The 27,677-nt window shown below is 42.0% G+C and overlaps 3 protein-coding genes across 8 annotated transcripts in view; all 3 read right to left on the minus strand.

Annotated features, from left to right (window-relative positions):
* CPE (carboxypeptidase E) overlaps window positions 1-6,212 on the minus strand; it is a 75,806-nt gene extending 69,594 nt beyond the window's left edge. The window contains exon 1 of the mRNA XM_068402927.1: window positions 5,924-6,212. Within this exon, the coding sequence (XP_068259028.1) occupies window positions 5,924-6,212 (289 nt within the window). The remainder of the gene's footprint in view (window positions 1-5,923) is intronic.
* Window positions 6,213-13,813: 7,601 nt separating this feature from the next.
* MSMO1 (methylsterol monooxygenase 1) lies at window positions 13,814-24,604 on the minus strand. Of its 3 annotated transcripts, none has more exons than XM_068403899.1 (7): window positions 24,520-24,591; window positions 24,130-24,209; window positions 22,595-22,759; window positions 21,483-21,631; window positions 20,439-20,565; window positions 16,533-16,687; window positions 13,814-14,785 (listed from the first exon to the last, which is right to left on the minus strand). In XM_068403899.1, the coding sequence occupies exons 3-7, from the start codon at window positions 22,730-22,732 to the stop codon at window positions 14,578-14,580; spliced, it is 777 nt and encodes a 258-aa protein (XP_068260000.1). In that variant the 5' UTR covers window positions 22,733-22,759; window positions 24,130-24,209; window positions 24,520-24,591; the 3' UTR covers window positions 13,814-14,577. The 3 variants fall into 3 exon arrangements, with proteins under 3 accessions (XP_068260000.1, XP_068259999.1, XP_068259998.1); XM_068403898.1 differs by having other exon boundaries at window positions 22,595-22,904; XM_068403897.1 differs by lacking the exon at window positions 24,130-24,209 and having other exon boundaries at window positions 22,595-22,904; window positions 24,520-24,604.
* Window positions 24,605-25,674: 1,070 nt separating this feature from the next.
* Window positions 25,675-27,677, minus strand: part of KLHL2 (kelch like family member 2) — a 62,448-nt gene continuing 60,445 nt past the window's right edge. For 3 of the 4 annotated variants that reach the window (XM_068403412.1, XM_068403416.1, XM_068403417.1), the window contains 2 exons: window positions 27,463-27,606; window positions 25,675-26,794 (listed from right to left, as the gene is read on the minus strand). In XM_068403412.1, the coding sequence (XP_068259513.1) occupies window positions 26,766-26,794; window positions 27,463-27,606 (173 nt within the window). In that variant the 3' untranslated portion in view covers window positions 25,675-26,765. The remainder of the gene's footprint in view (window positions 26,795-27,462; window positions 27,607-27,677) is intronic. The other variant, XM_068403413.1, reaches the window with a different exon arrangement.

The following is a 27,677-nucleotide window of genomic DNA, read 5'->3' on the forward strand; positions in this document are numbered from 1 at the left end:
GCATGCAAAAATTAGGTTTGCTCTCTAATATCTAAATTTAATAACAAGCTCTTGCCATATACAATTGGCATTAATGCTCTGCAAAATTGGGAAATATTAATAGGGCCCATCAAAGAGCCCACAAGATTTTATACTTGCAAATTCCAAGTGTAAGGAAAAGAAGCTTTAGAAAATCGAGTGTGATAAAATTAGCCCGGCTGCACCTGATGACATCACCATAACCAAGAGACGAGCTGCTTGCTTTCTGACATCACCACTAACACGCCCTGCCGCCGACCCCAGCGCTGTGTTCGCCCGTCTGAAGTGGGGCAGCCCACAAGACCCACAGGTGGTATCGGGTGGTGTCCCCCATCCTGGGCTAAGGCAGCAGAGCAGATTCCTGCCCACACTGGGCTGAAATGACAGCAGCCTCCTACACGTTTATTTCTTCTCGCTGCTGCTGTTTCTTTTTCAAAGAGCAGCACTTGCTCGTGGTTCTCTGGAACGGCTGCAGAGTCATTTAAGTTGTAATAATTTAAAAAATATTTTAAAATGTGTTTTGTGCAACAGTGAAATACAAACATTACGAGCAAGAACTTTTTTTCCTTGTGAATTTGTCAGCTTTATTTACCACAATTTCCAATCACAGGAAGTATATGTGGCTGGTGCCACAGCTGAATGAAGAAGCACTTCAATGACAGAAAAAAAAAAACAACCTAGGTACAGTTTCTGTATTAGCAGAGAGATCTTGGATTTCCCCACTCATTAATATAGAGCCGAGGCACGATTTTCACTTCCCTTTTAGTCATCCTTTAATTATTTTGCAGGAGAATACGGCTCCAGTGCTGCAGGGCTGGAGTGTGAGAAGCTGAGAGCCTCAGGTTGGGCGACTTTGAGGAGCCAGTACAGGAGCTGCAATTTGGGAAGTCAAGCAGCTTATTTAGGCTCAGTGCCAGCACCGACCCACCCAACCCATTTCCTCACCGTCCCAAGTGGCGTCTTTGATAAAGTGATGGGTCCAAGGATTAATGTAGCTGAGTTGCACCTCATAAAATCAACTGAAGTCACACCCGCGGGGTCCTGCAAATGCTCCAAGTCACAACTGTGCTGCTCACCTCATGTGCAGTGTGCTCCTGCCTCACTAGCTCACAACGTTTTGTTGTTGTTCGAAACTGATAAGTCCAAAGTATGACATTTTATAGAGAATCAGATGTCTCACTCAACTACAGATAAACCTTTTCCTTCTATTTGAAGTATTTTTAAAGATGCTTGTGAGTGGATGAACAATAAAACCATTAAAATTTAAAAACTCTTCTAAATTAAATGCCGTTTTGAAAAAACATTAACTATTTTATTTCCAAAATGCCATTATTCTGGTATTTTCTGGATTTGTTTGCTCTTCCCTAGCATGAACAATTTGACTTAAGTCACAAATTTTCAAATAATTTTGTTGTCACTAAATCTGTATTTTCATCTATCCTCTCCCCCTTCCATTTGATGCAAAGTAATTTTCAGAACCTGTATCTGCAACACGCGTAACCAGTCAATTAATAAGGCTTACTCTGAGGACCTCTTCACAAAAATAAACATTGGAAAATAATCACTATAGAATCTTAGTAATTTATTTTTAAAAAGTAGGAGTTGAGAGAAATTTTTACCTGCAATTTTTTTCTTGTAAAGAAAAAAGAACGAACCTAGGAATCTCGAAAGTGTCAAAATGCTTCATTTTCACGTTTGAAGTGAAGCGGTAACGGAGGGGACTGGTCTTGCACCACCAAAATCGATGGTACAAACGAGTCAGAAGTGGCAGCATGCCTGAACAAGTGGCTGAGCATTAACAGTGGAGGAGCTGCTTTTGGCATTAATAATTTCTAAATATATTTCATTGCTAGTAAAGAATATAAACTTATGCCCCAAATGAGCTTAGTTATGGTAATAAAAAAAGCCTCAAGAGATCAGCATGCATTGGGTGTTTGTTCAACAGAACATTAGATATCCAAAGCAAGAGCCTATTTCCTCTCTCAGGATTAGCCAGTATTCTCCTGCACCTGAATTAAGGCAAAATATTGTTTACTTTGACCAAGAAATCACCTGTGCTTTACTGTCAACTGTCCTCTGTTTTTTCTTGGTGCATCATCATCTTCTCACAATCTCTTTCTCCTTGCTTTATCTCACCTTGCCATCTGCCACCTTCTGTCAACTTTGCCAATTTTGGGGAAGCACATGGAAAAAATTATATTTTCTCATGTAATCAAAGCCACTCCAAAACGTTTTGATCACTTCCAGTCTTGGTTCATACAACACCTTCTACACCTAACCACTGATACGGACTCATTCAAGTCCTCCTCTGCCTTTACTGTCTAGTCCCCATGGATTCAAAAGTTATCTGCATGAAACAGCTGCCGTGGTATAAACCTGTTTGTTAAAGTTCAAATATCTTCAGCTCCAGGTTTTGCATGTCCTTATTCAAGGGCTTCTTTTCCATCAGTGACTGCAAGCTCTAATCTCCCATACAGGTGCAGTATCAGCCTAAAGGAACTGCTGCCATGAAGTAAGGGGAAAAACGGGGGGGCGCGCTCGCAGGTGCTGGGCGATGGTCCGGAGTAAACGACACGCTCTCAATGTGAGTATGGAAGTTTCTCGTTTATTCGCAAAGCATGCCGCGAATATATAGGCGGTAACCTGAGTACATGCTAATCACGCGCCCCGATCGCACTTGTGATTGGTCTATGGATTTACATACTCAGAGCTCTGGACTTAACTCTTGCGAAGCTCAAAGCCTGGGTTGCTCAGACTGCTCAGTGGCACAAGATCGTGCCCCTTCTCACTTAACCAAGCCTCTACACTGCCATAATAAAAAATTGCAAAATATTAGAACAAACTCCTACATGAACCACAAGGGAAGCACAGGTGGTGTGGTGTTCAAGTTTGCAGACAAGCCAGCACATTCTCCAAGTATTTCATGTAGGATTAGAAACTTTAGGCAGTCTCACACTTCTGGCATTTAGCACATCCCTGGGAAGAGCTCAGCGAAGGCCGTGCTCAGCTTCCAAGTGACTAATCTGAGTTTCCAAGATTTGCCAAGACACTTTGTATGCTTATACAAGAAACCAGACTGGCTCATATCAAGTCATTCTGGTTTCCAATGCAGTATCAAGACTTCAAAAAAAAAAATCCTCATAATGTATATTTACTCCAGCAAAAGGTGAGGCCTTAACAATTTGTTCCAGTTGCTTTGGAAGTCTAAAGTACGTTTCTAAAATTTTCCTCTCTCTCGTGCATTTTTTTCAAATATTGCACACATATTACAAATTATTTTTCAAAAATAGCTGACATTCTAAAAATAGTTGATTTATATGCTTGCATACAATCAAATGCATTCAGACAACACTGTGTGACTATGCAACGTATGAACGTATGTGCAGTATTTGATTTACTCAGTACAAAGCCCCTTTACTCAGTACAAAGTGTCTTTGTTGACGCTTTGCTGACACTTTCCTGATTTATTTTGTCATCAACTTGCTCACTAAGTGAACAAAACATTTTTGTTCGTTTTCACAGCGTCTCACTAGATAATTCAGTTATCATCCCTGTTCACCTTCTAGAAGCATGAGCTCTCTACAGACCGTAAACCTATAAGCCACAGCATGTATTTCATTTATATTTATGTATACTTTAAAATAAACTCTGTGACACTCAGGACATCTTGTAGGAACAGGTTATGTTCAGGAATAACAATTTCTTAGCCTGTCGTGAAAAAAGAAAAAATAACTCCATGTATGTGTGTGTCTGTGAATCTCTCTATCATTTTTTAATAATAGATGATCATAAATCAGGTCCTGATCCTGCAAGCTTTAATCACACAAAACACCCTTACTCCTACTGTTGCCCTGGGAATTAAGTGTGGATGCTCAGAGTGAGTGAGGATCCCCTCAGGTACGAGCTGCAGAATTAGCCTCATATTTCCTGCCAAGGCTGGTACAAGGCTCCGCTTCTTTTACTGCACAACTTAAAAAAGCTCACATAAAAATAAACAGTGCTACCTTTTACTACACAGTAGAAGAAAGGGCACATTATTAAGACGAAAACACCTCTAACGCAACTATTAGCATAATATATAGGTACTTAGGCTCTGTAACAAAGAAGCAGAGACGTTATCAGTGCCTTTACAATTATTCCCAAGGAACACAACCATAACTAGGCATGGGGTCTGGATTGTTGCCCTTCCTAAAAAGACCCTGACCTTCGCTCATGTGCCACTGCAGATAGCAAAAGCTGCAGCAGCTCTCCACTTTTTGCGAAATGCTCAGTACCTCACAGAATGAAACTGAGTATTTAAATAAAACAATGAATTTGCTCTGGTTCAAACCCTGGTTAATCCTCTGCAAAAAACAGCATTTTCAGCATCCACCCCTAGAGATTGCCAGGACTCATCACATTCCCTGACATGTGATTTGGACATTACAACAAATGGCATTTTTGTCTATAGGGCTCCCTTTGTGAGGGACCGAGCATGTTCTAGGAAATGCTTGATATTCACTGTAGCTTGTATGTGGATGCAACCCACAGGAAATTTTCTTTTCTGAGGTTTGTTATTGCTCATTGATATACAGTTGGATTCTCTTTTGCTTGGGCTCAATGACAAACCCTTTCTCACGTCACTGACACCAACAGGAGAAGCAGCATATTTCTAGGAAGAGCCACGGCCCCATCTCAGACTGCATAGAGCACTCTTTTTCTCCCTGTTTCAGCTGGGTTGACAGCAGTGCCAAATAAGTGAGCTGTAGCGACTGTCCCCTGACAGTAACGCAAAGTCACGATAATAATTGCATATCATTCTAGCATGCAAATTACATAGTGGTGATAGATTCTTAACTTCAGGACCACCTTTCATATCAATATGGCAAGAAACCACAAAGAAATTTTTCAAATTTCACTGTCATTCTTACATTTTTCACTTCAAGACATTGCTTTGCTACCCTGCCTTCCTCTTCTGTCTTTGTTACATCCAATATCCTATGATCTCTAAGTTTTATTGGTAGCCCTAATGCAGTCAGTAAAAATGTAAGTCCCTTGAGGATGCAAAGCAAGGTTGTATTGAGGTCATAAATGAGAACATTAAGCACTAATTGTACAGACCAAATCCCCAGTGACCCACAGAATCTGCATCTCCAGCTAAAAATCAGACTTCCAGGCCTGTTCTGTAACCTACCGAGAGAAACGCAAAGACACGACTGCAGTGGCTTATGGTTGGGCCTCAGGTATTGAGCAGCTTTCAAGATTAAGCCTTTTCACAGACAGACGTGAGTGATACTATCAATTCTGAAATTGGAAATGGTGAAGAATGCACACTCGTAGGTGTAAAACAAATGCACAGATTCAGTCACATCCCCTTATATAAAAAACGTCTCAAACCACAGGTACACGTAACCACATACCCTGAGACATCTGTGCAAACGCCTGTAGCGTGCCGCGGTGGCACAGCTTCCGCAGGCAGCCTGCCCGTGTTACACAGCTCACACAGGCACATTCGGACCTAATGCTTTTTCCCCTCCAGTTTGGTTGGTGCCAGGGAACGCGGAGGCCAACGCCTTCCCCTTCAGCACATCTGCACCAGGTGCTTCCCTGCAGAGCAGAAGGGAGCGCGGTCATTCCCCGTTGCTGCTGCTGCTGCACCTCCTGACGCGTCACAGCGATTTAGCTCGGTCCTCTCTTTAACAGGGCGCTAAACCCAACGACGGAGCCATAAAGACGCTTCGCGCTGAGCGCAGGCGATCGCTGACAGCCGATGCCGCTGACAGAGCGAACATTTTAGGGACGGCTCCCGCCCGGTGCTGCCGGACCCCGGGCCCAGTGCAGCGGCCCCGGTCAGCAGCAGCCCCGCTCCGCCCCGCCGCTACCTGCCGCCAGGTGCGGGCATCGCGAGGGCCGCCGCCCCCCTTACCGGGCTCATGCTCGCCGGGGCGGTCGGAGACCTCGATGACCAGCAGCTCCCGGCCCTCGGCGCTGCGACCCACCGTGTAGATCCTGCTGATGGCGGGGCACTGCAGCCACACGGCCACCAGCGCCTCCCGCAGCTCGGCGTAGCGGTGGTACTCGAAGGAGATGCCCTCCTCGGCGCTCAGCCGCCGCCGCCGGCTGGCGGGCCCCGGTCCCGCTCCGGCCCCCGGTTCCGCCGCCGCCCGGCAGGCAACGAGCAGCCCGCAGAGCGCCAGCAGCACCCGCACCGCCATCCCGCCCCGCTGCCCGCCGCCGCACAGCTGCCGCCGGCCCCGGCAGGAGGGAGGGAGGGAGGGAACGGGAGGGAGCGGGGGGCGGGCGGAGGCGGAGGGGAGGGACCGGCCGCTCCGCCCGTCTCCGCGGGCCGCGGCGGGAGGGAGAGCTCCCCGCCGAGGGCGGCGGTGCCTGCGCGGGCGGAAGGCACTGAAGCTGCTGTCATGAACCAGACGGAGAAAAGCGCTGGAAGAATCCCGGGGTCGCGATTGCCATATCGCTTTTTGTATTTCATTTAAAGAAATACTTTTATCCTGCGCGGCATTCGTGCAGTCCCACCGAGTGAACCCACCGGCAAAAACCCAAGCGAACAGACAGAGTGCTCCATGGAATATTCAAATAGTACTATTGCAGAGTAACACCAATGTATTTGATTGACCTCAAAGGGAAAACATAAACAATCATCTGTAAGGTAGCTTTGCTCATCATCTATAAGGTAGCTCTGCTGCATCACAGAACGCAAAGGATAAAAAGCAAGCCTTCCTTTCTGGTACTGAGAATACTTACTCAGAGAGCAAATCCCATTGTGTTCAACGGGAATGCTCTTGTGAGGAACCGTTCACCAGATATCAATAAATCACAGTCTCTTCTAGACCGCAGACACTACAGGACATCTGAAGCCACCTGTTTTTTCAAGCTGTTTTTATTGGCATAGGTGTTTAGACTATGTCAAAACAGCCTATAAAGGACAACCGATAAAAGCAAAGGGCTAAATGCTGAAGAGAAACTTCCATATCAGGCTGTTTTTAATTACTTTAAAGGACACAAAGCCTCACTGGAAAATTTTGAGAGGTTCAAAAGTTTGAAAATCACACATCCAATTCCTCCTTCTACAAATAGAATCTTGTCCCCAGTAATTTAATACATGTTTTACCCTGATCTTCTAATCTAAAAAGGTCAGCCTGTATAACATCCCCTTTGTGATCCTATGGATATTTTCCTAAACTATTGGTTGTCTAGTTCCAACCAAGAAGATAATGGAAATAACATCTCCTAGGAGAACATCTTCATCGACACTTGGTGATACACCAGCCTGGAAACTCATCCAGCATCTGAAACTCAGACCTGAAAATGCAACTACTATATATAAATACTTACATATCTATTCATCTATATTGACCTATACTTGTTATCTTTCAGTGTCCTGGCTGTCAGTCTGGATTATTTGATGTGTTTCTTCATAGCAAGAACCAAAGGTCAGCTCACCTAGTCCTTACCATGTTACAAAGCCAACTGGGTTCAGAAGCTTCTCTACCCAGTTTAATTCTAGGGTTACAAGAATGCAACCATGTGCAAAGGCACCTTCTGAGCACTTCTCGGAGCCTTCAACTCTCCGTTCTTACTGCTAGAAAACTTCGGGAGATGCTTATCATATCACATCACATTAGCTCTGGGGTCATGACAATGCAAATTTGCTCCAAGCATTTTGCAAGACTTGGATGTACAGACTTCCTGATATATTGTGTTCTCGTACCAAGAGGACTGTTCAGATTTAGGACCACAGAAGTGCCATCCCTCTGACTTCTCTCCTCCCAAACGGCATGAATTGTATTATGAATTTATGTATGACTTCATACCACTTCAGAATTATGTGCAATATGTGCAACGCACTCAGAGCTCCAAAATGAACTGCAAACAAATGCAGCTGACCTAGCATTCAAAAGATTCACATCCTTTATCAGTTAGCTACATTCATCACAGGCTAAATATTCCTTGTTTTCTTGATCACTTTCCCTTGTGCCTTATACACAAAGTAAACAAATCAGCTGATGCTGTGATTTTAGACTTACAGTATCATTTTCTGGGTGAACTTTCTAATCAGTCAAAAAACCCTTGTGCAGTGTAGCAGTTCTCCTTGGCTTCCCTTCAAATTTATTTGCACCAAATACAATGTCACTAAAAGATACAAGTAGGCTCAGAAATCATCTATTTCTTTTCATTTCTTCAAGCAGTGAATTATTATTCCACTACACAAAATTAGTCTCACAAGTAGATCTGAATAGATTTACATTAATTTCCATACTTATTAACCCCCCATCCCTACGAGAATGAGCACTTATAAAAACACATGCACATACATACCTTGCGTAAAACAGTGCATTTTATATACTAGCAAATATATTGAGTTCACATGTACTAACCTCTTTTTAATAAGAAATTAAGAAACAATGATTAGATTCTCAGAGAGCTTAGAAGCATTCACAGAACTGAGCAGGAAGAATAAATCAATGACTTCCTTTCTATCCAACCTCTCTTCCTATTTTCCTTAGTTCAGAGATGTCGGCTTTCATCCCAGGCAAAGGCCAAATTTCCTTGCACTACGGAAAAAGGTGCCAGAGGAATACTCTAACCCCAAGGGCATTCCCAGGCTACACACATAACCAGGGTATGGCCTGGGTATGGCCTTGTAAGCTAATAGTACTAATTAGAGCAGGGCGTAAAGCTCAAGTGCTCCCTGTCCAGAAAACATCCTGATCAGTATATTTCAAATCTGGTTTACCTCTCTCTTATGTCTCTGTATATGACACAGATTACGTTCTGCTAACAGATGCAGTCTAAGTAATTTGGTAATGGTGAAGAAAACTTCATTGACATTTACAAAAATACTTTTTATAGACTAATATATGTATACAAACATATATATATAATATTCATATATATTTACATATCATTCCATTCTTTTGGCCAAAACAATTTGCTGAATGTGACTCAAACTTAAATACCCTTGACTTGCCTGCATCTATCTTTTTCAGCAAACCATTACTCACAAGCAAGCATATATAATCTTAAAAAAAAAAAAAAAAAAGACAAAACCCCTCACTCTCGCAGATTTCTGCTTACAAGACTTGAGTAACTCTGCAGTTTTTTGTGTGGCAAGACAAGCAGGCTGAGGCAACTCTTCTATTTTATAACCCCAAATAAGAACCCTAAAGCTATGTCCATTAGAAACGATAGAAGCACGTTAGCAACAACAGAAATTCTAAAAACAATCTGTGATGGAGATCAGATACTTACATTATTAATTACAAAGTATTGTTAATAATGACGCCACAGAAATATTCAGTAAATTTCTCTGGTTTATATTTGGAAAGAAGTGAGAGGGTGCACTACACTGCATGAGGAAGACAGTGTTTTCTAACGTAGAGCAAGCAAGTAGGATGATGAACATAATGCCTGAGGGAGAAGCACGTTCAGATCAACAAGACCGAATCACTACTTGGTCTTCAAGCCCCTCTCTGAGGAGGGCCACATTTAGCCAAAGTTATATTGCGTTTTCAAGCCTTGGAAAAATTCTGAAAGACTAATTAGGGTATTTATGCAGCTATTCAGAAAAAACAGCTATAGACCATATATGTTCTAAAAGACCAGGTAAAACCACAGAAAACCAGGTAAAGGTTTCAGTTAAGAAATTAATGATAGGAATAGAATAGCTCCAATCAATTTAAAAAAGCAAGCAGCTGATCTCAGTGTTGACAAATTACCAGGCAAGTAGGTAGAAGTAACTTGTGAGATGTAAGAAGCTTTTACAAAACTTACTTGAATGCTGATTATGCACACATACTATACCTGGCAGCTCTGGTCACTTGAAGCTATGTCTTCAAGACAGAAGCTTCTGTTACCAGCCTCCAAAATGTCTTGCACAAATCAGTGGCTCTATCTCTTGGACGCCTGCAAAACAGGGCTGGGATACAGAAAGTCACAGCTTTCCCAGTACCTTCAGAACAGGCTTAACATAATGCAGGTCAAAGGAAACATAAATAACGAATGGATTTTTTAAAATCCAAATACAGATGAGGCAGTTTTGCAGGAGGTTACAGAGACAGGAAGGAAATAAAAGCACCTTTCAGTTATGTATTGCAAGACTGAATCTTTTATTGTCTCCACCTGTTAGATGACTCACCCACATTACTGAAACTCAACCCTATCGGGTATTTAAGAGCTTACTGTGCTCTTGTTGAGGTGATGAACATCTTACACATGTAACAATTCTGCACACAGTCTCTTTGTAGACTGCAACTCAAATTTCATACAAAATGTATGTGACATTCACACTTACACACTGCACACTTACACAAATGGCAGTGGCTTATTTCTGCCCCTTGTTTCAGATCGCAGGAGTCATCACTACTCCTGGGGTAATACTAAGTCCTGGACACTGAACTCCAATGCTGGCTCTACTGCCAAACACTCACACAGAAAAACCACCATGCAGGATCATTTTGAGAGTCCGTGAAACTGGCTGACGGGGTTTTTTAAAAGCAGTGAGTCATTAGCTAACAGGATGTCCGTGACACAGGAGCATTCTTCTGGTCTTCCACAGGGACTGGTATTTCAGGTCCGGGGGCTAATTTATTCAGTGATTACATAAATGTGAATCAAAACTAATTAACATTTGCAAATGACCAAGATGGTGAATAATAAGGATATAGCAGCTCCGGAATGTGAGTAAGAGTACTTGGTAAGTTGAGCACATTTAAGTATTTCAGAGCAGCAAATTGCAAATTACACTTAAGAGCAAGAGATATAAAGCACACTTGTAACAGCCTGGCAAGCAGTATTGCTAGAAGCATCTAGAGATGACAATAGATGGGTAACTTGACTATATTTTCCAGAGCAATGCTGCAGAACAGCTAATTTTATCTTTGAATGTTTAGACAGAAGGACAGTTGTTAAGAGGAAGGATGTGATTACACCACCAAGGTGGTATTAGAATGATCTGGACACACAGTTCTGGTACGTACAGCTGAAACAAGACATCAGAAATTCAGGGACAAGCTACAGAACTGATTGGAGAAATAAAGGAAATGCCTTACCGCAGAGGACATGATATAATCCGGTTAGCCTGTGAAAAATACAACTGAAAAGCGATTTGACTGCTGTGGTTTTTACCTTCACAGATAGAAAACTATAGCAAGAGCCAATGGCAGAAATTTGCCTTCTTCCTGGACCTGCCAGTTACAGGTTTCAATGGCTGAGATTTACCAGAAGGCTGCAGCTGAGGCAGCAGTGACAGGACGGAGATTTGGAGGCAATGAACCAGACACTGTACTAAGCAGTAACTATCTGTAGCCATAACGTAGGTTGCAAAAATAACATTTTTCAATAAAAATGAATGTTAAAAATCTAGAAACATATCACACACTTCTTCAAAATTATCTTAAAACACTCAGCTGTCATTTATTATAAACTCAGTGAGGAAAATAAATGAAGTCATATAATCTACAAATGTAATCATAATATTAACCATTATTATTATTTTCTGGCAAGCTGTGCTATAGTGTAATATAAACTTTCTTATTTAATATTTCACATCAGCAGCCACAAGCAGCTGATGATTTTGCAATCCTAATCTTAATTATTTATTACACTTTTCAAGTTTCCATGGTTTTTTTGACACAAAACCCAAGAAATTAATTCATCGCTTTCATACGACTTAATTATTGTCATATCCTAAGGGACAGTACAAGCTGTTATTACCCACAGATGATCCTCGCTTAAACTAAACTGGACTTTCAGGAAAAGATTAAGTTTTGAAAAATGTTGCTCCCCCACTTAATGCCCTGTCCTACCACTTTTAAGGGTTAAATCTGTCTCCTTGCTAAAGAGGATGAAGGACATCAGATTGTGTAAGGTTTTGTTGCGCCTTGTCAAGAGCCAAAGACTGTCATCCATATGTTGCTCTCATTTTTTTCTATTGCACAAAAACCTGTTTTCAGAGCTACACTACCCTATAGTGTCTCTCAATAAATATGGAAAAAAAAAAAATCAGTGAAGTCTTAATAAAGGCCTAAAACCTAAAAAATGTAATTGCCTAACATAGTATGCATAAAAGATACATAGTAATAAGGTAGGTTATTTACCAGCCAGCATCACGTTCAGTAATAAATACAAGGTTCTGCATTTTAAAAGGTGGTGGTATGGTGGTAAATGCTGGTCTATCCGAGTCCTGCAGCAAAACAGGCCTGTAGTTTTCAAATGCAGGTTCCTGGGTTGAGAGGTCCAGTGGGTACACTTTTTTTTTCAGCAAAAAATAAATTTATAAAGCACAGCTCGCATAATTCTCTAGGGATTTGTTAAAGAGGATCAAAAGCAATAATGTGCTCACATGGCACACTAAGGATGTACATAAAATAACCCAAAAACTGAAATAGCAATAGGTGTCAGAAAAATGTGGATTCAAGTCATGAACAAAGAACAACAAAACCCCATGCATACTACCTAAAAGGATGGCATAAGGAATGTGTTAAAATTACATTCCTTATTTTCAAAACCTCTTGAAGAATGGAATATACGCTGTAACTTCATAAGTCATCCTATCTAGCTTTTTGAGCTCTCCAATAGCCAAGGAGACACCAAGCTTTTACAAATATCCTTTACTAGAGTATTTACGCAATTGGCTCACAGTTGTACAAAATTTTGTGACAGTGTGTGTCCAGGCACAAGCCAGCAGGCTGAGAACCAGTGAACAGAATCATGTACACGGGGAAAATCCAAAGCACTGAAAGCTCCTTGTATTTTTAGGCTAGGGGTTCAGTGACATAAAGCTAAGTATAGCTGCAGCTGCAGGATGAGAGTGGGAGTTGACAAAGCAAAGAGGATAATGGCCATCTTTGAAATCTGATTAAAGAGGTCACTTCCACCATGGAGAGTTCAGGCTGGCAATGCATATGGATTCAGGAAGTCTTAAGTACCAGCCCCTGCTAAAAACTGACAATACAGAGATTTCAGCTTCCATTCGTCTGCCACAGTCAAGTATTTTTACTTCCTTTTAGAGGGAAGGGGAAGAGGAAGAACACCAAATTTCAATGGGGATACAGACAGTGAAGTAAAAGCTTCTACAAAATACATGCCGAAGAGGAATCTGAACCACTCCCACATCTCAACTAATATTTGAATCACTCTGAACGTCATTAACGCCTTGTTTCTTTGTTAGAAGCCTGATCTCATCTCCACTTTCACAGGAGTGCCTGTTTTGAGCATCACACCAGACTGCATGTGAAACAGCACGAAAATTCAGGTGGTCTTAAGTAAACAAAACACTGTAAGCATCGCTAAAGGACTTACAGGGTAGATGAAGCGGTATTTAAAATCTGAAGGACAGCTGACATTAAAATACAAAGTGCAAGATCTTTATCAGGGTTTAAGCCCTTCTTAAATACTTCCACCGATATTCCTGTGCAACAGACAAATATTTAGAGTAGATTCAACATTAGACTACTGCTTCTATTACTAGAACAACTCAAGTAGTAGATTTTGATATTCCAGTTTGTGAAAGCTGTAGCTTAACTTGAGAATGTACTTGGCCCAAAAGTTGTTGCTACACTGGGTAGCTATGTATCCATGTCCTTCAAAACACAAACCAGCAGAATTTACAACATGTTCTCCGTTTCCATGTCTTACCTCTGTCTCTGTAAGTAGTTTAACAGATGAATTGCTGTAGACCATACTAACAGAAATAATGCTTCCTCATTAAAGAGATGAGCAGAGCAAGACGCTATGTCCTACATGGTTTTTATCACAGCTTTCCATTATAAAACATATGAAAGATGTAATACATGCATCAAACCAAACCACATTTATTTCATCAGTCACAAGTGCAAATATAGCAACAAGTCAGTTCAGCAAATTACAACACGTAGAGAAGAATGTAATGTAAATGCCAAGTACACTGACAGATCAACTTCAAAAGAGCAGCAAAAAACAGTTTCTTCAAATGAGAACTTCTATTCCTTTTTACCTGTAATCTAAAATAACATAACAAATCTAGATCAGGAATGTCTCTGCTAACTCATGTGTAGCCAGGTATTCTGTTATTAACAGTTTGCATTATCCAGTGTGCAAAAGGCCTGTCAAAGCTTCCTATTAACAGATGTTTTGGTTTTAAGCAACTTTTACCCAATATTTAAATAATATAGTGCTGATACTAGTCAATATGTTCTGCTATTTGATATTACAAATTTCAGAATATATATTTTAAAAAACTAAGTCCAATTTCAGTGTACATATACAATTCTACCTGGATCCAAAGAGGGCAACATTAAAGATAAAACTGATTTTTTTTTTCAAAAGAAAAAAAAAAGGATAGACACAAGTCATCTCAGTTTTTTTGCATCATCTTTAAATTTGTAGTTAAAATATACGCAGTACTTACGTATAAAATAGAAAGCATTCCCATTAGGAAGATACTGCAGTGTAATTAGCTGTTTTTCCCTACCACTTAGTAGCCAAGGAACAAGATTTATGCTTAACAACCAATGTATTTTGCTTTACAGAAAAGCAAAAGTTGACTACCACTATTAGCATGAGAATTTTTACACTGGAAATTTAGTTAGCCTTCTTCTTTGTTATGAGTTGTTGCTTCTTCTCTTTTTCTTTATAGGCAATGAATTGAGAGTCTGTACCAAAGATTCTGTCCCACCACGTGAAGGTTGAAGCGTAATTGCCGATAAAGTTCATGTGATGGAAATCATGAAAACGGGCTCCAGCATAGAAAGGCACCAAATGAAGAGGGTTCAGCGGAACATCATAGCCACTACAAGGGAGAGGGAAAAAAAAAAAACAACTATAGTAAGGATTTTTCCCAGATATAAACCTCAAAACATAGACACTCGTTTTTATAAAATAGAAAGATATTTTGGTATTGTAAGGTTTACCTCTTTACCTGAGGTAGTCACTGTAACACTGGCTTAGCAGGAAAACAAGATCCCTTCTATCCTAGCCAAATGCTTCTGTAAACTATCCCACAGTGGCTTTGCCACTTGCTGAACTTTTCAGCTCAGTTTATTAGGCAACACAAAAAAAAAATTAAGCAAGTCACCTAAAATATCACAGTGGCTGACTTCCTGTTGGCTTAGCAGCTCTGACTGACTCAAGAGTGACGTTAGGAAGGAGGAACAAGAAATAACAGTCTTTTAGTGACAAGCTATGCACATTAGCTCAGCTGCTCATCAAACAGCATCTCAAATCAACTACAACCGTGGTATTTCTACCCTTATTTTCAGCTTACTGCAAGTTCTTCAAATCACAGAATCACAGAATCAACCACATTGGAAGAGACCTCAGGGATCATCGAGTCCAACCGTTGCCCTGACACCACCCTGTCAACTAGACCATGGCACTAAGTGCCATGTCCAGTCTTTTCTTAAACACATCCAGAGATGGTGACTCCACCAACTCCCTGGGCAGCCCATTCCAATGTCTAATAACCCTTCTGAAAATAAATTCTTCCTAATGTTTAAAAATCAAAATGTTTAAAAATCAAAATATACGATTACATTAATATTAAAACCAGAATAGTTTGCTTTAGAGGGATTTCCACTCTTTTGCTTAGTACTGCTGGAAAGCATCTTACCACCACCTAGTGGGGACAGTGCAAGGTAATTTCTTATAAACACCTCATGTCGACAACAAACTAAAATCATAATCATCGAAGCAGATTTATATTTTGCATCAATTCTTCATGATATGTCACAACATACACTTCTCAGTCTAAAACCAATATATAACTAAACCAGCAATGATGTGTATGATGAGTTGGTTAGTAGCTCATGTTCCACTGAAACATTTGACACTCAGCTTACAGTAAGACACTATATGATTTTTAATATATTTAGAGATACGAGGTCAATTGTAATACTAGCATTTCAAAAATGAATTCTGACTTTCCCGTCCCTCTCAAACACAGGAAAGAAAAGCTCATTCTTTGCAGATGAACCCAACTAAGCCTACTGGGTTTTCAGCATTTCAGAGCCAAATATGAAAGAAGTCAGTTACACTACAGAGACAACAAGTCTTGCCCCTTGTAGCTACCATTAATAAATAAATAAATCCAGACTATTTATTTATTTTTTAAAAGGCAGTCAGTGGTTGTATAGCCTGAAGTTTCTCTTGCCAAGGAAAACTGGCTGACAAAGTATTAAACAGAAAGAACTCTTGCTGCAGTATCGTATTTTGTAATTGATTTTTGGTGTTCTAATACACATAAGGTCACTTCTACACCAAATACCAAGAGCCGGACATCCTGAGGCACCTAGCTTCTGAAACCCTCCTTGAGATGCTCTAGCTACAGTGTACACACTTTTAATCAACAACATTTGTTATTAACACTACCTCAAGACAGAAGACAGTGTAACTAGTCAGATTGTGTCATTCTTTGTAAGATGCATAAAAGTATTTCAGAGCAAAATAAACAGTAAAGCTCAGTGAAAGAGACAGGTAAGTTTAAGACAGACTTAGGGAGAAGAGAAAAAGCGATTATTAAAAACCAATGAGGATTTCACCTGTGTACGTCAATGGTTTCCATCAAGCGACATATCACCCATGCCCACAGAAGAATCACATGGTTACAGAAAACAACAATTCCAATAAAAAACCCAGTTCCAAGGATAAGTGTTTCCAGAGGATGTGCATATTCTGCTTGCATTCCAAACGGAGCCTAGAAAGAGATAACAGACAGGAAAACAGTCACCACTGTCGATTTTGTATACCCTCAAACCAGAATCACCATTTTGCGGTACTGTGCCCTTCCCACTATCCTACAAGACTACAATAGGACAAACGGAATGATGTTGTGTAAAGGAAATGGTCTGACTGAGCAAACACCGTAACAGAAGTGTTCAGTTCCTCATTGGGAGGACAGGAAACAGTATTCCAAGGTCATAAGGATTATTGTTCCGTTAGTGATTCCAGACACTTCACTAGTAGTTGAGAAGTTGAGAACTTTTATTTAGGCTTACCATTACCCAAGCCCAAAGCATTATTTCAGGAATATTAGAAGTGTTTGGGAAGCTCCTCTCAGCTTTGCTATACATCCAGTCTTGGAAGCAGAAGAAAAAAGGAAGCCAAAATGTTCTCAGAGTCAGCATTCACTTAGAAATTTATTTAAAAAAATAATTTAAAAGCCCCCCCTCATCTTTGACAAATTTTTAAGATAAATTCTTACTGTTCAAGTATTATTCTGAGATTAAAATAAAACATTTTCTTTTCTTTATATATGTATATATTTTTAAAATATGTATAGAATCATAGCATCACAGAATCGTTTTGGTTGGAAAAGACCTTTAAGATTATCATGTCCAACCATTAACCTAACACTGCCAAGTCCACCTCTAAACCATGTCCCTAAGCACCACATCTACACATCTTTTAAATACCTCCAGGGATGTGACTCCACCACTTCCCTGGGCAGCCTGTTCCAATGCTTGACAACCCCTTTGGTGAAAAACTTTTTCTTGATATCCAATCTAAACCTCCCCTGGCACAACTTCAGGCCATCTCCTCTTGTCCTATTGCTTGTTACCTGGGAGAAGAGACCAACACCTGCCTCGCTACAGCCTCCTTTCAGGTACTTGTAGAGAGTGATAAGGTCTCCCCTCAGTCTCCTTTTGTCCAGGCTAAACAACCCCAGTTCCCTCAGCCGCTCCTCATAACACTTCTGCTCTAGACCCTCCACCAGCTTTGTTGCCCTTCTTTGGACTCTCTCCAGCACCTCGATGTCTTTCTTGTAGTGAGGGGCCCAAAACTGAACATGGTATTCAAGGTGCAGCCTCACCAGTGCTGAGTACAGGGGGACGATCACTTCCCTAGTCCTGCTGGCCATGCTATTTCTGACGCTGTTGGCCTTCTTGGCCACAAGGCTACACTGCTGGCTCATATTCAGCTGGCCGTCAACCAACACCCCTAGGTCCTTTGCCACCAGGCAGCTTTCCAGCCACTCTTCCCCAAGCCTGTAGCATTGCATGGGGTTGTTGTGACCCAAGCGCAGGACCTGACACTTAGCCTTGTTGAACCTCATACAGTTGGCCTCAGCCCATTGTTCCAGCCTGTTGAGATCCCTCTGCAGAGCCTTCTTACCCTCAAGCAAATCAACATTTCCGCCCAACTTGGTGTCGTCTGCAAACTTACTGAGGGTGCACTTGGTCCCCTCATCCAGATCATTGATAAAGATATTAAAGAGAACTGGCCCCAACACTGAGCCCTGGGGAACACCACTTGTTACCAGCCGCCAACTGGATTTAACTCCCTTCACCACAACTCTTTGGCCCCAGCCATCCAGCCAGTATTTTACCCAGCAAAGCGTACACCCACCCAAGCCATGAGCAGCCAGTTTCTCCAGGAGAACGCTGTGGAAGACGGTGTCAAAGGCTTTACTAAATTCTAGGTAGACAACATCCACAGCCTTTCCCTCATCCAGTAAGCAAGTCACCTTGTCACAGAAGGAGATCAGGTTAGTCAACCAGGACCTGCCTTTCATAAACACATGCTGACTGGGCCTGATCGCCTGGTTATCCCATGATGGCACTCAAGATGATCTGCTCCATAACCTTCCCCGTCACCGAGGTCAGACTGACAGGCCTTTAGTTCCCCGGATCCTCCTTCCAGCCCTTCTTGTACATGGGTGTCACATTTGCTAACTTCCAGTCAACTGGGACCTCCTGTTTAGCCAGGACTGCTGATAAATGATGGAAAGCAGCTTGGTGAGCACTTCTGCCAGCTCCCTCAGTACCCTTGGGTGGATCCCATCTGGCCCCATAGACTTGTGTGTGTCTAACTGGTGTAGCAGGTCGCTGACCATTTCCCCATGTATTATGGGGGCTTCATTCTGCTCCCCGTCCCTGTCTTCCAGCTGAGTGGGCTGGGTACCCGGAGAACAACTGGTCTTACTACTAAAGACTGAGGCAAGGAAGGCATAAAGCACCTCAGCCTGTTCCTCATCCTTTGTCACTATGCTTCCCCCTGCATCCAGTAAAGGACAGAGACTCTCCTTGGCCCTTCTCTTGTGGCTAATTATTTGTAGAAACGTTTTTTATTGCCTTTTACGGCAGCGGCCAGATTAAGTTCTAGTTGGGCTTTGGGTCTTCTAGTTTTCTCCCTGAATAGCCTCACAACATCCTTGTAGTCCTCCTGAGTGGACTGCCCCTTCTTCCAAAGCTCATTAACAGTCCTTTTTTTCCTCGAGTTGCCTCCACTGAGACGGCAGACTGAAGGACCTCACTAGTGCACTATCCCACAAACATCGACGTGCCACCCCCCAGGCTTATCTCCAGTGAGCGTGGTTTTATCCCTTTCATCCTTCAAATCAAATATACACACAGAACCTCCAGTCATTCCTACATTTGGTTTACAAAACAGGAAACTTCATAGTTTTCAGAAGCAGACCACCATAGAAAGATAATTAAAAAAAATTTAGTGAAACAGCTGTTAGCCTACAGGTCACTTCCATGTGAACTGCTAACCACTCAAGAGTAACAGCCAGAAGCTGCTCCTGATGAAGACCTGAGGGGCTGCCAACAGCAAGAGGAAGACAGCAGCTGTTGCTGCAGATGTACGTACAAATGCACGCATCAATCAATAGCAAGCTTCTCTATTAGTGCAGCCTGTATACACCACCCCTGACCCAGCAGCTTGCAGTTTACCTTAGGCACAGTATGGGTTATACACTAAAACACAGCAGCAAACACAGTAGCACTGACTTCTGTGATCCAGAGGCACTGCCACCTAAATACAGCTATACCAACTATAAGCTGTAAGCATGGCTAGGCCATATCTGGCTCAGAGCAGTGCCACCTCCAGTCAATCATGGCTCATTACCTTGTGCTCAATGCCAGCTCCACTGCTAAATGCAGAACCACCCAAAATATCTCTGTACTGCACTGTGGTCTTGATGCAGTATCACACAACTGGCTATATGCTTCCAGGGGACTATCTCCACATCTGTAGTCCTTCCCCGAATCATATATCCCACACATACCATGCACACACCCAGGCCATGCAGGACCTGCCTGTCTGGATCGTGTCCTGGGGATTAGTGTGCTCTGGATAACACCCCATGTGGCAGAGAACTGACAAACAATCAAAACCAGAAACCCACCATTTCCCCCTCTGCTAGCAATCAAGCGTGTATCACACTTTTAAAAGCTTGCTTTAGCCTAGCTCAACAGATATGATCAAACTTCAAAAGAGCTGAGTGCCATGTTTCATTCCCATTAAATTAAATAAAATTACAGGAGGGGTTTTCAGAAACAAAATGGATGACTGTTCTTGACAAAGAGCTCAAAAAGAGACATCTATCCCACTGTCAGAGGGATGCAAAATTCTTGTGTCTTTCAAATAAGACCTTTTAATAAGCTGTATGAAACCTCATATACTAAAAACTATTAAAAAAATAATAATCAAGGAATACATACAACAAACTCATGGTGAACCTTATGGATATACTTGTATATTCTCTTGTGATGCAGCAATCTGTGCAGGAAATAGTGCCAGGCATCCTCAATCACTGCACATCCAAAACACTGGGCAACCAGAATGTACCTTTAAAAAGGAGAAGAGCTATTAGTTACAGAATACACTAGCAGATGTACAATCTTGAAAGATAAAGTAGTTACATGCTAATAAGGGTGGGAAATGTTTATGTATATTACGGATTGAATAACAATGCATTGACACTACCTTTTTAACATACTAAAAGTATTAACTGCCAAGCACAATAGCCCTTGTACCTATCAGCTCATCTGTTGATACACTGAACTGAATCAGCACGCAGTATAACAAACTGTCATTTCAATATTACAGTCTATAAAGAACTTCCATAGACTGTGTAAGACGCAAATAGAAAAACACAGAGCTGCACCAGCTATCTAAACCAGACAGAAAATAAATTTCCAAGAAATGTGAGCTTCTGTTGTAAAGAACAAATATCAGGGAAAAAAAACAAAATGAAAAGGCATTTATAACTAACTCAGTTTTGTTTAAAAGTCTATCAGTTTAGTGCAAAAAAGGAGAATGTGAAGCAGGTGGTACATTCTCTCCCTTGAGGAACAGACTGCTGCTATGACATAAAACAAGGCGGAGGGAAGAAACCCTTAGGAGTAATCAAAAAGCGTTGGATAAAAAAAACCCAGAAAGTCCAATATTCAACACATGCCGTCATGAATCTTGCTTCACTTCCATAAATTCCCTCCTAATCCTCCCTTCTTCTGAGTACCAGAAGAATTTGGGGCTGCTTAAAAAAAAAAAACAACAACAAAAAAACAAACAAAAAAACCCAAACCTCTAGAAAGCTCTATTTAGCTTTTATCACAGTTAAGCATCAACAGAAGCAGGATTAACAAACACAATTTACATCGCCAAAAAATTATTGTGCATTAGAGCTGATGACACTGTTTGTTAAACATTGTACCTCCAACCGTATCTAACTGAGCATCAACATACCAGAAAAATCTACCTACCATCTAGGCATCTCTTCCCACTCATACGGGATGTTAAAATACTCTGTGAAGTAATAGGTGCCACAAATCAGAGGAAGCTGAATAAAGAAGTGATTGAATAAAAGTGTTTTCAAACACTTCCACTGTTTTTCCCATGTTTCTGGTTTATCCTAAGAAGAAGCAAAAAATCAGTCATGTTATGGACTTCTACTGCACACAACCGAAGTGCTGCAAAAATTACTTTGGGGGCAGTTTCGCTTCGCCTTGCAAGACAGGTAACAGGTTCTCCCATAACACAAATTAACTCAGGCAGTACAAATTACACTAGATTGGAACCAGTTTCATCAAAACCTCTTGTTTTTCTAAGCTAGCTTTCTGTAAAATTTAAAGTAAGCCTTTCTTAACTGAGGTTGTCTTTGCCAGTCGCCCCAAACTATTCCTGTTATTTCAGTGTTTGTAATTAGCAGGAACATTTCATATTCAACAGTTTAACACAAATCCAAGTCTGTATTTCCACAGCTAAAATAATACAAAAAGAAGCTGAAGATATAAGCTTGTGAAGTAGTAAGCTGTCTTGAAAACATACAGTTTTTACAGGGAGATATTTTACCAATTACTGTAATAATTTCAGAAGCTGGTATTATTAATTTCTAATTCGTATTACAAGGAACTGGGGGAAAACAATCATCTTTAGATACTGGATGTGCTTTTGCTACCAATTAGGAGTGTGCAGTCCATCCTAGGCTTTCTGCATTGTTAAAATACTTCAAAATCCTTTCAAGAGGGTGTGCGCATAGAGATACTTTGAAAGATACACTTGCTATTAAATAAGCACACCATATAATTCTTTCATAATACTAAGACATACCTCTACCACCAGATGCTGTGATACTACTATACCTTCCCCTGCTGATCTATAAACTCCCTCAGAAATAACTCCTTTCCTTCCCCCAAATCCACTTCTCTTTCTCTCCTCACAGACATTGTAATTTTGCCCCATCACTTCCAGGTTGTCCACAGTGACAGAGGAAACGGGTTTATATAAATTGGGAACCAGGATACTGCAGTTATATGTTCCACTTCACATATTCAAAGACAAATCAGGAAGTGTGTAGTTCACAACTTTGTCTTACCTGCTGAATTTTATACTTCTGCATGTACGGTATAAACTGAAAGACAAATCCAGGTACACAGAGCAAGAAGTACGAAACTTCATGAACTATAAGTGATCCCCAAGTCGCAATCTGGAACTTTGTGTAGTTATCCAGCATGTAATTCCAGGCATTTTTAAATGGTTGCTGCAAGGGATTGTCAGGCAAGAAAGAGTCTATATATTCCACCGCCAGATAAGCAGAGTTCAAGATATTAACGCTGTCGTTCATTGCCATTATTCAAACATAAAGCATCACAATTACAGTTCTTCCGCAATTGTCTATAAGAAACCTGCAAATTTTCAGAAAAATTGAATAAACAGCAGTTAATCTTCAGGAAAAAAAATATTACCTATCTTAATTGTTACCTAGTTTTAAAGTAAAAATGGGAAGGGAAGAACAGATTATCTTTGTATAGAATACTGTAAAAGAACAAAGCTTAAGATTGATTTCAGAGGAAAACCAATTTCAGAGGCAATCAGCTCTCAAGTTTTGAGATCAGGTCAAAGGAGCAAAAGGATAAAGAAATATTAATTAGTATCCAATTTTATTTCAAGTCTTTGCAGGATAATTGTATTCTATACTAAAAGAGTACAGAAAGGTTCAAACCAGATTTAGAAGTTAAATTCACCATGATCTCCTGATTATTCAGCCTCATTCTTCTCCTAGCTGTGAGCCAGAACCCATGCAAACTACATCAACACAGCAGACTGCCTTTAGCCTGCAGCTGGCTTGAGGCAATCCACCTTTCCATACATAAGGGAGTTTTCATCACAGCTCCCAAAAGCATAGAGGCAGCGCTCCCCCAGGTGCCCAGAACTTCTGCCATTTCCACAGAGTAGGCTGCTTGTTGGTTTGGGTTGGAAGGGGCCTTTAAAGATCATCTAGTCCAACCCATCCTGCCACGGGCAGGGACACCTTTTACTAGACTAGGTTGCTCTCTAGGCAACCTGTTCCAGTGTCTCACCGCCCTCATCACAGAAAACGTCGTCCTTGCGTCCGATCTAAGCCTACCCTTGTTTAGTTTAAAACCATCGCCCCTTGTCTTGTTGCTACAGGCCTTGGCAAAGTCTTTCTCTTTCGTATAGGCCCCCTTTATATACTGAAAGACCGCAGTAAGGTGTCCGTGGAACCTCCTCTTCTCCAGGCTAAAAAGTGCCAACTCTCTCAGACTCTCTCCATCGGCGACACGCCCTCTGGTCCTTTCCGTGGCCCTCCCCTGGACCCCCTCTGACAGGTCTGTCTTCCACTCTAGAGCGCGTGCCGGAGGACGCTGGTCAGTCCCCAGCTGATACACTCAGACTGGGTCCAGCATACATAATGCACCAAGCTCCGTGTCTAACACCGTTAGTTACCCTTTTTCTTTCTTACCAACAGCACCAAGACGCTTCTGTTTCTTATTACCAGCAAATACATCATAGCAGATACCATTTTATTAATGGCAAATACGCCACAGCCGATGCCAAGGACGCTTACAAGCCGAGCTCCCGAACCGACGGGCACGCAAGGCTGCTCACCTCCCGAAAAAGCAGCCGGCAAGCCGAGGGAGCAGAGACCAGGCTGCGCCTGGATCAGGCTCGTCCGGACCGTCCGGCTCCTGCGAGGAAGCAGAAACCCTGGCTCACACCGCCAGCGGGCACAGGCCACCCACGCGCGGGGCAACGAAGGCAAGGCCCCGGGGAGACGCCCGGCCAGCGGCACCCGCACCCAGCCAGCCCCCCGCGCCGAGCAGCCCGGCGTGGCCGGTACGGGCGTGCCACCGGGAAGAGCCGCACAGCCGCCGGGCTCCCGCACCCCCGCAACGACACGGGCACCCCCGGGCCGGGCCAGGCCAGGTCAGGCCGCGACCGATCGGCGCCTTCCCCCGCCCTCCGCCTCCGCGCCGGCGGGCCCCGCGCGCCCCTCACCTGGGGGACGGCGGCGGCTCCTCAGGCCGCGGCAGAAGCAGCAGCCGCAGCAGCGTCCCCGCCCGGCGCAGCAATAACAACCTCCGGAGCTGCCGGCTCTTCAAGCACGCCCTCCCATTGGCCGTGCAGCAACCCCGGCGCGGCGCCCATTGGTTGGCTGGCGGCAGCGGCGGAGAGTCAGGCGTGAGCTGGAACGGGACGGAGCTGGGGATCCCGCGCACCGATTGGCTGAAGGGGTGGAGTGAGGATAGTGAGACCTCGGCGCGCGGCCAATGAGGCGGGAGGGAGGCCGGGTGACGTCAAAGACGTGATGAGGAGGAGACCGGTACCTCGGGCGGTCAGCGCCGGGCGGGGTGAGGCGGCACCGGGGGTGGCGCGTCCCTCGCACCGGCGTCGTTGTGCGGGGCCCCCGCCGCGGCACTCTCCGCTTGTCTCACCATGGCCGACCCGGGCGTGACCGGCTGCAGTGGCTGCCGAGGAATACAATCGCAGGAGGCGGAGGGGAGGCGGAGCGCGGCCCACGGGGCGGCGGCGGCCGGTACGAGGGAGACGATCGCTCCCGAGAGGGGGCCCGGCTGCCCGTTACCTCGGTCCGCGCTGCTCCTGACGCTTCGTTTAAAGCGGCGGCGGGTGCCTGGGCACAGGCTGCCTTGCTTAAGTAAATAAGATTGAAATACAAGGGTAGGTCAGGGTAGCGGCGGACCAGAACCGCAGTTCATTGAGTTCGGTATCGTGCAGGTAAAATTCTACAAATAATACAGATGTACAATTCAAAATGTTTCTAGTTCAAAATGTTTCTAGTGCATTGTACAATATCAACAGTAAAAATGCAGTCATCCATTTAATTTCAGCATCTGCCAATAAAATCATGTTATTCTCAACCATCATACTAATTTCACAGCTCAAATAATTTCACTGGAACTTAGAGGTGGCTGCAAACACAAGTGAAAACCACAGCTTTCAGAAACAAACCAGCAAACCAGTGATATTTACATGACCAGTTCCTAAACCTTAATAATTCTTTTCAATTTGCTTGCATTCAGACCTTCATAACACTAGGTTTGTCTGCCCCCCCCTCCCCCAAAAAAACCCTTTTCACTGATGTCAGCATTATTTGGTTTGAGACTTGTATTGAGAAACACAAGTTTTAAGCGATTTGTTGGCATTATGAAACAATATACAAACTTTTATTTGAAGAAAATGTCTCAAATATGACAATAACTTTGGTCATGTTAAAAGGAGGCCATCCAAGAACGAGTAAAAATTAGCTGCTTTATCAGCATGGCCGCATACAGTATACTCAGATATTAGCTAATAGAGGCTAAGGTTACACGCATAAATAGGCCTTAGTACCATGCAAGTTCAAAGCAATTTCATACATTCATTATAAATTTTCAGTTATTTTCATGCCAAATCACCTTTTGGATAAAAAGGTAAGAAAGAAGTAACATCTAAATGCGACCAAAAGTGAACAGAAAAAAAAAATCATCACTACAGACAACATTTTTATTAAAAAGATCTTGAAATTACACCTGTTCAAGAAGTGTTATACCATCTCTGATCTCTTCTTCAGTGGGAATTAGTAGTGTTAAGCATTGTTACATATCAAAAAATACAACTCTGTTTTACAACATAGAACTGGCATATTCAAAGTACTGTGCCAAATCATAAATAGTAAAATCAGGTTTTGAAGAATTTCAATAGAAAGCAAGTTATGCTCACACAAACATATGCACATATTATAGTTATGTAACAAAAGTTTTATAAAAGGAAACAAATTTACCCCATGCCAGCTTGAATTACTGAAGTGGGATTCAATACCTACTATGAAGACTGACGGTTCATTTCTTTAAAGATATTTATTTAGTCTCTGGAAAAAATAAGACAAAAATTTACTTTCACCAGAATACACACCATTCTTCACTGACAATCCGTTTCTCAGTCATGACTGGCACAAGTCGGTCCTTATGCAAGTGGCTTGCTTTTTTTTTGAAGACCTTGCAATAACAAAGAAATGGTCCACTAGATTTCAAAAATTCAGTCACCTGCTCCTCAACTGCAGAATAATCCTATGCATTGCTTCTACCTAGAGTAATCATCATCTGTCATCTGTAATTGTAGAGTCACATCTTCCACTGTGACTCAAGGTGCAGCTACAAGCAGAGAAGTGCTTAGAAACTCAGTCACTTCAAATATACTTGAAGACTGCTTCTAGTGCATAATCAAGTTGAAAATCCTTTTACTGATCATAATGGTTTGTCAATAACTGTAACACCTACAGTGAGGAAAAAAAAAGGCATGAGTCTTTAGATAGTATTTAAAAAAAATTCAAGAATATGAAAATCAAGTTTTAATATAAATACCTTGCAACTAGTATAACATCAAAAAAAACGTGCACCAGCATCAGTGTTAGTATTTTCCCTAGTTTCCAAAGTTGTCTGAATCAGTGCAAAGTTCTGAAAGTTTCTGTGACTTGAAAAAATCTGCCATTACTCAAGTTTAATTCTGTTATCAGTGAAATATATCCTTAACATTCACTTAAATAACTCATTTGAGAAACTGCAATTATTGAAGGAAAAGATTCCTGAAACAACTCTTGTTTTCTAGATATCCAATCCCAAAGAACTTCAGAATTGGACCCCGCAGACCGAGACACAAATCTCATGTTAAAAAAAGGACTGGTCATACCAGAATCATCTTTCTGACTCACCACTTACATGCTAAATCTCTCTTGAGTACACTTTTAATACCATTTTTTTCCTTGTAGTGAATAGTTGTTTGAAGTCATCATTCCAAATATACCATCAGATTCTTCATACCCATTCTGGTATCTCAGGCTTTACCTTAGACAGGACTTCGTTTGGATGCTTTGTCAAATTTCTTACTCCATCTGTTATACTGTAAAAAGTCTGTTTTAAAAAAAAAAAAATCTATAGACATTACCTGCATAGCTTCTTCCTGTACTCATACAAGATGACACAACTGTCCATTTATCAGTTGTTGGATTATAATATTCCACTGTTGATAAATTACAGGAACCGTCATCTCCTCCAACTACATACAAAAGACCATTTACAGCACAAACACCTAAAAAAAAAAAAAAGACATGAAAACCAATATGAAAATCAGCAATTGGCTTGTTCAGCCCATAAAAGCAT

Source organism: Nyctibius grandis, chromosome 6, assembly GCF_013368605.1.
Source record: "Nyctibius grandis isolate bNycGra1 chromosome 6, bNycGra1.pri, whole genome shotgun sequence".
Lineage (NCBI taxonomy): Eukaryota > Metazoa > Chordata > Aves > Nyctibiiformes > Nyctibiidae > Nyctibius > Nyctibius grandis.

Coding starts and splice junctions, on each gene's coding strand:
- MSMO1 (XM_068403897.1), bottom strand. CDS start 22,849: ATGGCAATGAACGACAGCGTTAATATCTTGAACTCTGCTTATCTGGCG. Junction 16,688..20,438: donor AGGTTCACCATGAGTTTGTT/GTATGTATTCCT, acceptor ATCTCTTTCTAG/GCTCCGTTTGGAATGCAAGC. Junction 14,786..16,532: donor GAAACCATTGACGTACACAG/GTGAAATCCTCA, acceptor TCTCCCTTGTAG/TGGCTATGATGTTCCGCTGA.